General features: G+C 37.0%; 1 protein-coding gene across 3 annotated transcripts in view; it reads left to right on the forward strand.

Annotated features, from left to right (window-relative positions):
* LOC132547932 (rho GTPase-activating protein 20-like) overlaps positions 1 to 10,351 on the forward strand; it is a 162,983-nt gene extending 152,632 nt beyond the window's left edge. For all 3 annotated transcript variants that reach the window (XM_060211737.1, XM_060211738.1, XM_060211736.1), the window contains exons 18-22: positions 1,908 to 2,071; positions 2,288 to 2,449; positions 2,744 to 2,859; positions 4,012 to 4,355; positions 5,734 to 10,351. In XM_060211737.1, the coding sequence (XP_060067720.1) occupies positions 1,908 to 2,071; positions 2,288 to 2,449; positions 2,744 to 2,859; positions 4,012 to 4,355; positions 5,734 to 8,897 (3,950 nt within the window). In that variant the 3' untranslated portion in view covers positions 8,898 to 10,351. The remainder of the gene's footprint in view (positions 1 to 1,907; positions 2,072 to 2,287; positions 2,450 to 2,743; positions 2,860 to 4,011; positions 4,356 to 5,733) is intronic.
* Positions 10,352 to 11,836: the final 1,485 nt, after the last annotated feature.

Consider the following 11,836-nt stretch of genomic DNA (forward strand, 5'->3'; position numbering starts at 1 on the left):
GGACTTAGTTCTGCTGTTGTCCTTACAGCCTGTTTGTTTTGTCAAAGGCTAGTTATTTGCATACCCATATTGTCGGAAATGAAACTTCATGTCAATAAATTGTTTGGATAATGTAGGCTTTCATTATTCTACAGAATGTTGAGGTGTATTTAGCATGTCAGTTATGTACAGCGACCTATTTGATTTACATAACCTCTAAATAATTCAGTAGTAGATGTGTACCAAGTTAGAATCTGTTGTTGATATAAATTAGTAATACTGTAGAGTAAAATGGTCTGGCTGTTGTATAAATAGAAACTTCACTATGAAAGTACAATTTGAAAAGGTATTCCTATTTTTTGTATATAATTTATTTGATGGTGTAATAAGATCATATTTTTCATTTAAAACATGTAAATCAGGTAGTGTGACAGTTATATCATCTACCTGTGATAAATATCATGTATGGTATATCTCATTTCCTTCTTGGAATTTGCCATATATAGACAGGTGTAGAGTTGTTAGGCTAAATAACACCTCCCACCAGGATAACCTGCTCTTCATACTGAAATTGTCACTTGACATATTTCAAAACTTGTTCAATTTTAAACACGACATTGACATAAGTGACATAATGAACATGTGCCTGGGGGACTTGAGTGTATGAGGATCTGTAGGGGCCATTCTATACCAGTTAGAAAATGTAATGATGTGTATATTTCTCACTGTTCTGGTGTTTAGATACCGTGGACATGCCATCCTACTCAAAATTTCTACATTTTCTTTGTCACGGTTGACAGGCACGCTTGTTTTTACAAACCACAGATAGAGCCTACAGCTATTTGTGCCATTCACATATAATACAAATCAGTGCTTCACACTCCACTATCCGGTCTACTGCTTTTCAGGGATGGCATTCCCTTCATATTCATTCACGATTTTGACCCTGTTTTTTACTAACAAATTGCTAATTGTAATAATCCATCTTATTGAGTATAAAGACGAAGGCCAAGTAATGTTATAAGCTCTTCAGCAATTCTTACACGAGAGTGTGAAAAACATGGACACATTTTTAACAATGATTTAGGTAAGAAGCTTATAGCAATAACGGTCAAATTTCGGCCTTGGTTCTATACCTATTACATCAGATCAAAATGTTTTACAAAGGAAAGTCAGCAAAAATGTTTTTACTTGGGATAAATTGAGGAAGGGTTGGTAGTCAGAAAGGTAGAAATAATTGTAAGATATTTGCGTGGGCTCAATGTTGATCAACATGGCTATGTACTGTTACAGTTTCACTGATAATACCAGTACTTTTATACTAAGTACTTGTTGTTAAATGGAATTATACAAGTTATTGTCAATTTCTTGTTTTGACCACTAGACTTACCTTATGTATTAGTCTGACATTAAATGGTAGTACCTTGTTTTGACCAATGGTCAGGGATGGTTAGGGAAAGGCACAGACAAATAACTGAACAGATTACACACACTTAAATACAAATCACACTTCAGTAGCTTGTTTGTAGAATTTTGAACTAGGTTTCTTTTTTCTTGTTTTTCAAAAACAACTTAATAGGATTTAAAGTACGTTGACATTTCATTATCAGCTGTTATTGGAATTCTAAAAAATTATCTGCAGGTTATACAAGTTGTTTTTAAAAACAATTTTATGGGATTTAGAAAATTAAAGAAAATATTTTATTTATGTCACATGAAAATAACAAGTTTGATAGGACAGAATCTTAAATAATTGGTGATTAAAGATGTAGATGATGATTCTAAAGTGTTAATCAAGCTTCAGTGAAACAAAAATCATTCATCAGAAGACAAATAAATAAATATAAAATAGAAATTACTAATGGATATCCTGGTACATTGATTAGCCGCTACTCTCTCTTAATACAATTGTCTTTCAAACTTTACAGATGACATGGCAAAACATGGCAAGAAGGACAGGAGCAAAAGTCTTATGAAATTCTTTCGTCGAAATAAGGATGACAAGAACAACAACATGGCACCATCTGGGAAGTTGTTTGGACATCCACTGGAGGATGTTATCACTGCTAATGGTCTTCCTAAGTGTATCATGGTAAGTTACTATCTTCTTTAAATATGATATTGACCAAAGCTTTATTGATGATTTCAGGGCAATATTTCAGAATGTGAAAAGTTACTTATCATTGTTTTAATTTAAATTTGAAGAATTTTTTTTCATTTTATTTTCCAGATATCTTTCAAAGAACGTAAAGATAGTTTAATATTCTTCTGTTTTTCTTGAAATCATAATTATTCTTAAATGTTACAGGAGCTTCTCAAGATATTATTCCGGGAAGGACCACACACAACAGGAATCTTCAGGAAGTCCGCAAATGCCAAGAAACAGCGAGAGTTGAGACTCAGACTTGATGAGGATGATGCTGACTTAGATGAAGATACTGGTGCTCTGGTTGTTGGTGCTGTACTCAAGGTATGTAAGTCAAGTTTGTCTGAAGGTAAAATGAGATCAAACGTCAAATTAGACCAAAAGTTAAGTCAAATTGAAGGTCAAGTTAAAGGTCAAGGTAAAGGTCAAAGTTTCTATAATAGAATGTTTCCTTGTTGCTATCACTACTTGTATGAATTTCAGTTCTGAAATCAATAAATATATTATGTCACGACTTGGATAATGGTTCGATTGATAAAAAACCTACACATATTTTATTGATCTGCGTTAATTATAAGAAGACAAAGTCTAATTTTGATGTTGTTGATTTTTTTCCAGGAGTACTTGCGAAGTTTACCTGAATGTTTGTTATTAGACAAGTTATATGATGATTGGTTAAGTCTTAACGATGATAAAAACGACAACAGTCCACATAAGCTTGCCCGAGTGAAAAGGTAAGTCATCAACAATGTAGAATTATAGTACAAGCCAACAAAACCTTTTTGAATAAAGTTGATACAACACACTGTAATGTATGACTTAATTAAATACACCAGGCATATCGGAAGAGTTATAATGTTGGTAATGAGTCATGTTAGTGTAGATATGACTAGGCACTGACCCATCATCACTGTACATGAACTACACACTTTGAACACCAACATTGTAATTACCTGTGTATTACTACAGGTAAATCTTGTCATAGTTGAGGTTTACACCTGTCAGATATGCTCAACTGAGCTTCAGTGCAATGCCAACTTTCCAAATCACTTCCGTATTACCTCACCTCTGAAAGACCTCACAAGTTTTCTGAAATTTAAACAAATAAGCCACAGACATTTAACCTGAATGATACTAGGAAAAACTTCCATTAGTATAAACAGCAACTAAATCCTATTACTATAGAAGATTTCATTTTGATTGATATTACCTATGTAGAGTCTGGAATTCTGTTAGGTAGGGGACTGTTTTAGGAAGGGAGCAGGAAATTTAGGGAATTAGTCATTGGTGATTTGTGGTCCCCCATTGACTGGTGAGTGTTCAAGTAAAGTTCTTAGAAGTTGGTGACTGCAGTTTAAATAAGGGAAGGGAATTCAGGAAATTAGTCATCTGTGATATGTGGTCCCCCATTGACTGGGTGAGTGTTAAAGCGTCCCACCCCATTACCTTGTCAGGTAATTTATAGAGCCTCATTAAATTCAGGTAAACACTGCTGTCCAGGTATGCTAATTACACTGGTCATTGGCTCATGGCATTTTACCTGTCTGAAAAATCAATTAGAATTCAGAGTTGGCTGCATACTCGATCATTATCATGTTTTGGGAATTTCTCGATTAAGAAAATAAAAGAATTTTTCAAGGTGTGAAATATAAAATTTCAGATAGAATCTTAAATGAGAAATATAGATGAAATAAACATCCCAGCATGAAGAAAAACATCAACACTTTTGGAAAGATGATAGTTCAGATACAGGTTTGAACTTGTGCACAGGAAAAATAGTATTGAGTTCAGTTAGGAATTAGAATAGATAAAGTAATTCAACATGTTTTTAGTGTTTTATTTTTATATATAAGTCCTCAATTAAAACTGTTTTATTTCTGTTACAGTCTGCTGATACAGCTTCCTCCCTGTCACTTTGACCTGCTGCGACACCTTATGTGTGTGTTGTATTATATTGAGAAAAGAAGTTCCGACAACCTTATGACAGCGTATAATTTGGCTGTGTGTATTGCTCCTAGTATTCTCTGGTCAAGATCACAGACTGACCCCTTGAAGGATTTAGCCAGCACTACCCCACTAGCTATTGTTGCCTACCTCATCAAAAACTGTGGCGAGGTATTTGGTGAAGAATCACTTCTACTTTTCGGAAATCCCTGTGATCAGAAACGACAAGATTCCAGTACAGATTCGGACAGCATGCACAGTGTTTTGAGCATGCCCGACTCCAGCAGTAAGTATCTTGTGATAAAGTGTAATAGTGAAATTCTATATAACTGGAACCTCATTTACCTTATCAGGAGACTATTATCTTTGTTCTAATATCACTACTAAGTCATGTAACATAAAAGTGAGTAACAATGATACACCTTATATCTCTGCCGACATTGATAGTACACCTACATACAATTATTTTCTCAGCTTACATCATGTTGAATTTGTAGTTTGGCTTGATAGCCTAAAGCAAGATATCTCAGCTGATCAGACTGTAGATATTACTCATCCATACTAGGGGCAGTAGTTGATAAAAATAAATGACTAATTGTAAAACTGAATGGTCAATCCAGCCCCAATCAGTGGAAATTGGACACCACATGTTTGAGTTGAGTTGACAGTGTGGGCGGTATATGTACATGGACAGTGTGTGCTGTTATCACAAAATCTATCACATTATCCACCTTTTAAAGCACATCAAAGTATGTGTTCATAAATATCTTTTTTTAACAATTTTGCTTTAATTGTAAGAGAAATATTTGATGCACTGTATACAATATATATTCAAATATTTTAAACTTTGAAATTGAAAATTAAAAAAAATGAATGTAACAGGAATCAATTTTTTTTTTTTAATTTTGAAGTCTATGTAACACACACTTAATAAACTCTTAGCTGATTGGCCACCCAGCACAATATCTTCCTTAAGTTTAATTGTACACTAATTGTGATATAAACAATTTTTGCTTCATTAGATTTAAATGTCAGTCCTAGAGAATTGACTGGTGTAGAGGTAGCATAGACAATGAGATTGGCCCCTGGATTAACAGCCTTTGTTTTAGCGGGCCTTTAACAGAGGGGATCACACATTAGTTGGAAATGCCATTTGTACAGTGATAACCACATATTATATTTCATATTAAGGCCTGAATCCATTGAACATGACATTATGGAGTTTATATTTGTCCCGTTCAAGAACCTCAATTTAGTCAATCTTGTGTCAAATCACTGTTAAATATAATAATTGCCATCTCAGGTCTAGGGCTGATTGCCAGCAAGTCACAATTGGTGTCAGAAATTTATCTGATTCAATAGGAAGCTTGTAACTTATAGTTGAACTACTTAGGTGGTCAACATGACCTACCTAGTCAAATCTAACATCATTAAATTATCATTAACCTAGAAAAAGCCTTATCATTGCCAGTATAATCAACATGAACCCTCTCTTTTGTATTAAAATGACCTAATGACACATTTCACAGAATTGAGTTTCGCAAACAATTTACAAATAGATTCCTTTTAACTTTTGATATTAAAAAAATTCTTAGAATGAAATTGATAACACAAATTACAAACATATAACACACTTGCTCAAAATGCATCTTTTGTCATTTCAGGTGGTGGTACAAATCGTCGTGATGACTCGTCTATAGACAGTCTAGAACGAGAAGTTTACATAGGACCAGACATGGATTCAAGTCCCAATCTGGCTAAAAGTCACCTTTCACCATCTAACCTGAGTCGTGACTCAGGACTGATGCTGAGCGACAACCAGTTATATGATGATGACAACAGCAGTGTGGAAATGCTGGTGGACAGAAAAGGTTATGGTCGCAGTGTGTCACAGTACATTGATAGAGACAATGAGAAAAGTGGACGTTTTGACAATGTGTGTAGCCAAAGCTGTGAAAACGTCTATGAATATGGACATCACAATCCTAAACCGCCTCCAAGAAAAAGCAAACGGAAGGAAAACGAGGTGTCAGACCCATCACCTAATATGGAAATGCATCGTCATCAGACAATTTACTCTCGGTCAGGTGATAACAGATATGACAATAGTCCTAAATCCCCTTTATCACAAAGTCTTAGTGCTGACGCGTACCACCAGTACAATCATGACAGCTCATCTGAATCGCTCAGGAGCATTGAAGATCGTGTTAATATTGCTAGTGAACAATTTGGAAATTGGCAAAGACTGCAACGGTCAGAGCAGACTCTGATTAAGTCAGCCAGTGGGATGCATCTTTATATAGACAATGAGGATTCTCGTTTAGACATTAAATCTGCTGGGCGATCTAACCGTGACAAGCTTACTCGCCAGGCATCTGTGACAAGTACACCTCCTATGTCACCACAATCAAAATACTCATTTAGTGAGAGTGTGGACAGTGTATTGACTGATTCCTCAAGTTCCTATCTGCCACACCAGTCAAGTCATGATACAGACTTCAGTGACATGAGCATGTCTTGGTATGGTGGGGATGATTACCACAGCAGCATGGATTCACATCGTCTGCAACATAGCTTTGATGACTCGTCTGTGGACTTCAACAACTCGTCACAAAGGAAACGCTCAAGTGGTGCAAAGTCTGTGTCAAGTCCACGCTTCTATCATAATTCCCCTAGTTCAACCTACCAAAGTCCTAGAGCTCATACCAGTTTGTCTGTGTGTCGGTCTTTCCCATTGGAATCAGGAAATCTGTCCAAGGGGTCTGGATCTACAACATCTAAGGAAGCAGAGGATATCATCAGCAAGCCCAAACTTCCATTTTCGTCTTATGCTTCAGAGGAGGTACTTCACAGGCCGAGGTCAACTGAGCCAGCTATCTCTGTGGTTCCACCAAAGGGAGAGGCATACTCCTCAAACATGCCATTGAAACAGATTAGCAGGTACAGTTCTGGTCTTGGTACATCTCCTCCTCCACGCATTGTCCTTCAAAGCATGCGCCAAGGACAGGGTCAGAAGAACACTCCTGTTAGGGCAAGTTATGATAGTGCTATAGTTTCTCAGGTACGCAAGAGTAGTTTTGATATTGAATCAAGAAGAGACGTAGATCACGTATCAGACTTTCCTACCGTGATATCAAAACATCCTACATCATCTCCTAATACACTTCGTAGGAGTGAAAGTGACAGCGAGATTAACAAAACACTCACCAATACTCCAGATAAAGTACGACCAGACCACCCTCCATCATATGACATGGCTCTTCAGAGGAACTTCATGCTTTCACAAGGCATTCCCATTGAAATCACAGAAAGTGATGAAAAGAAACAGAAAGAAGCCAGTGCTAAAGCCAAATCGCTGTATGAGGATTCTCTGAGGAAATACATGGAGGAACACCTCAACAGTCCTAGTACTCAGCGTTTCCTACCTCAGGCATCACCAGCAAGGAAAGTGGAGGAAGATAGTGTTGAGGAATATGAGGGTAAAACAGAGGAAGATATTTATGTTGAGCTAAAAAAACCTGAGAAAGATCCCAAAAAATTGTATGAGGAGTCAAGAAAAGCATATGAGAGATCTGTACAAGGTGACGTAAAGAGCAACAACTCTAAGACAGGCCATTCCTCAGGTAGCATGTCACCAGTTAGAGACAGTCAAACGTTGGCTGTACCAGTATGTAACCTTCACCGAAGTTATAGTGACTCAGCTGACCACATGTTGAGGAAAAGTCCTAAGCGTGAACGGTCACCTTTAGCAACAGAAACTGTGAGGAGGGACTCGCGTACAAACACACGAGGGGGCTCCCCTCATCACAGAGGACTTTCCCCAGACAATATGGGAATATCCCCTCACAATAGGTCTGCTTCTCCTAACAACAACAGCAGACTGAGTTATTCCTCTTCTAGTGTTTCCAACAGTTCCTCGGACACTGTAACAGACACCCAGTTGGCAGCCTCTCCCAGTTATAGGGAGAGGGCTGAGTCAAGTCCAGTCATCACCAGACATGTGTTCCCTACGGCTGAATCTTACTCAACCAACTATGCTCAAAACAGTGCTAAATCAAGAGACATATCCCCAGCCTTCAGGACCCCCCAGGGGTATGAGAAAACAGTGTATAGTACCAGTTCTAGTCGGGATTCCTCACGGGATTCTAGATACTCAACAGAGAGTAGTAGAGACAATGTTAGCCAAAATCTCTCAAAAGAACTGGAAAATGTGACTATTTCAGCCAAGGACTCCCCTCAGCATCATGTGTCAAATAAAGACTTAACTGATAAGGTTGTTCTAAGAAAACATTCAGGTTCACGAGTGGTGAGTGGTAATCGTGGTGATGGAAGAATGTCACAACATCGGACTAGTATTGCAACCACAACAGGCACGGATTTGAGAAAATTTAGCAATTCTCCAGGAAGGAGAAATGAGGAAGTGAGACACTCTTCTGAACTTCCCTGGAGTGTAAAACATCTCAGGACAATCTACCAGAAGCAGGGTAAAAGTGGAGAGGCCACTACGGAGACCTCCGTAGCTGGACCTCCTCCATACCAACCTCCTCCACCCTTTCGTAGAAACATTGACAACACTCGAATGAGTACCTCAAGTAGTAGTAGTGCTGGAAGTACGGGTGGTAGGAGTACACCTCCTACGTGGCCCCATAGTGTTCACTCTCGAGTGCGAGGGGAGGGACCACAAACACACGACAGTTCTGCTGAGGATTCAGACACCTCTAGTCGCTACTCAGGGCAAAGTAGACGGGATACCACAAGTAGTTCAGATGAGCAGGACTCAGTCGTATCATATTCGAGGACCTACTACACAGACATCTCGTATGTGTGATGTATAGGTCTAAATGTGTGCCTTTGTGTTCCATGTTATGTGTTACCATGGAAAACTGACTACAGCAACACTGCCCCTGTGATATTTCCTAGATTCTACAGATCAATCTAATGGTTTGTACTATAAAATACTAACAAGGTTTATATGGAAAAAGACACTTGATTAAATACTTTGCTACCAAAATGCATAAGAATTTGGTCTTTAGGGTGCTCAGATTTTTGTATGAATTAGTAGCAATATTTGCTGATTTTTTAGCAAAAGGAACAGCTGATATACCTTTTTCTTTTTATACAAAATAAAAGTTATGTTTGTATTAAATGATATTCAAAACCAGTAAGAGATTACGCTGTTGTATTGTGTCTGTGTTTGGAGAACAAGAATGTGTGTTTGTATGTTTGTATTAATGACTTCTGTGTGTGTAAGCGTATGTATGGCTAATGGTTATGAATCTGTACAAACACAAAAGGCAGCAACTTGTTTAAGAAATATTACTAACTTTCAAGGAAATAGACATTAAAAAAATGAAATAATTATAGCCAGACTGAAATTTACAGTGCTTTCTGAAAGATGTCATAACTGACTAAAATTGTCATGAGTTGTTTTCCTAAGTAATGTGCTATAACTGTAGAAATACCTTTATCAAAGTACATAACCTTGTATTTTATCTACATATGAATACCTCTGAGCTGACCTCAAGTTGGGCGTGAATTTGTAAATTTGTAATTATTCTTGTATATCTGATTGGAGAAAATCCCATGATGCAATGTAATGTATATTTTGAGCATGACGGGTTATTTATATCTGTACATACAAGACTCCCTGGGAGCTACATGTATAAAACATTCGTGCCAATATTACTGATTTTTCAAATTACCTCTGTACACGTTATTATAAATAACTTGTTGCCTCTTTGATATACAAGAACTGGTGCAAGATTTTAGACAACATTCTGCTTATTTTAACACTAAAGCTTGCATAATATTGATTGAAACCAAAACAATTTTGATAAGCAGTTTACATACTAACAATAAAGCAACTGTAATTCCTGTGAGAGTTCGAATTGATGCTTTTAGATTCACAGGGAAGAAATGTAACTAAAGCTGAAATTAGCGTTACATTGTTAAATGTTTTCTCAATATAAAGCAAATCAAAAAATCATCAAAATGGCAAAACATTATTAATTCTCAGCTTTTTTTTAAACTTTTTAATTTGAAATTTACAAGTGTTTTGATAATGCTGATAATTCCCAAATATTAAGTTTTAAATAAAAGGACAAGAGATAAAGTGACTGGTTGCCATGATGACCTTGTTGTATTGGGCAAGAGGTTTGGGTATGGATGTATGTAGTGTACCAGTGAACAGCATTTTATCTTGTACAAATACTGGAGCAAAAGTAGCATATCCACTAAGCAATCCATATGAACAAACAATAATAAAATATAATATACTATAAATCTTGAATTTGTTGTGTTTTCTACAGAATCGGCAAAGTTTGGTACTATAAAGAGTGTAGTGCCAAATATCCATTTGGTATAAAAAAGGGTCATAACTCTCTTTGAGATGTCCTACTCTGCCATGCAAGAAATACTTATAATTGGCAGATTGTGATAATATCACAAGTCTAGTGCCCAACATCCATCTGTTGTTATAAAAATGAAAAAGGGACCATAACTCTCTATATGACAGCCACACTCTGCCATCCCTTAGAAATACTTACAGAAGTATTTGTGACATAACATTTAAAGTACAAGTATGGGTTTTAAGATTCCAGTACCAATTACTCCTTAGAGATGCTGGATAGCATATGAAAGTATACCAGATACTAATGCCTGGTCACATTACAACAGATTATCATCAAGATAAACCTGACTGAAGAAAATACCATCATCCTATCTACAGCCAAGATGAACTGATGAAAGAACTTCGACCTGGAGCATCGAAAATGAACTATAGAGAGGAGATTCATATAATGGCCGACTGTTGAGGGGAACCAAGTTTCTGACAACAATAAGCCACTCTGATACACAAAAAACGAGTACCCTATCTAGCATCTCCCCTGTATGTTGAAGGTAGGTTGGGTTTGTGTATGGCCCATTTAACCAGTTTGTCCAGAGATGTTGGAATATGAACTGTTGATGTTACTCTATCAAATATCAACAACATTACTGCTCTGCTAGAGATCACATCTGTTACGAGGTCCTGATTTGATCCTTACAGAAAAGTATTGGAGGCATATTAAATGAAAAGACCTCTTGCATTTCCAACAATATGCTTTTTTTCTGGGTTCCATTTGAAACCATCTCAATATTCAAAGTTATGTAAAACCAATTCATATTTAGGTTTAAAATCCCATGCAGAGATTTTAGAGGTTGGGATTACCAAACTAGAAACTGGAAAAGAGACCTTCTGAAAAAGGAAAACTGAGAACCTGATTGAATAAGAAGGGCCAGTGAAGGGAAAGATACCCAATCAGGACAGATAGGATTTCTTTGAACTGACCCGATCGGGTTTGAATGGCTTCGGGGTCTATTTAATGCCTCGAGTAATTGCAAAGCAATAACTTTCATGTATTGATGCTAGTACTGGACACCAATCCTCAAAGCAATTACCAGTTGGCCATACTAGGAAACGCTGGACTGGTCAGGTCATGGTCAGTATGATGACAGTACCGGTTGTGTACCTTACCTTTCACGTCACCAATCTGATAACACCTGACTCGGGGCCAGGTAAGGCGGAAATGGACGCATAATTAGTACGTGGGTAGCGGCTGTGAACCTAGGGCGGGTGTGTGGTGGACATTTTATGGGCAGTTTGTGTAGGTCATTTGGTACAATCTCGATAACCAATACAAATGTTATAAAGTGTTGGCTTGCAATTTAGCAATAACTCAAATGTAACAATTAGATCGCTGAATTGATTCTGAAAAGATATCTTTATGT

This window comes from Ylistrum balloti, unplaced genomic scaffold (genome assembly GCF_031769215.1).
Source record: "Ylistrum balloti isolate Yb309-2 unplaced genomic scaffold, AGI_CSIRO_Ybal_v1 Utg369990, whole genome shotgun sequence".
NCBI lineage: Eukaryota > Metazoa > Mollusca > Bivalvia > Pectinida > Pectinidae > Ylistrum > Ylistrum balloti.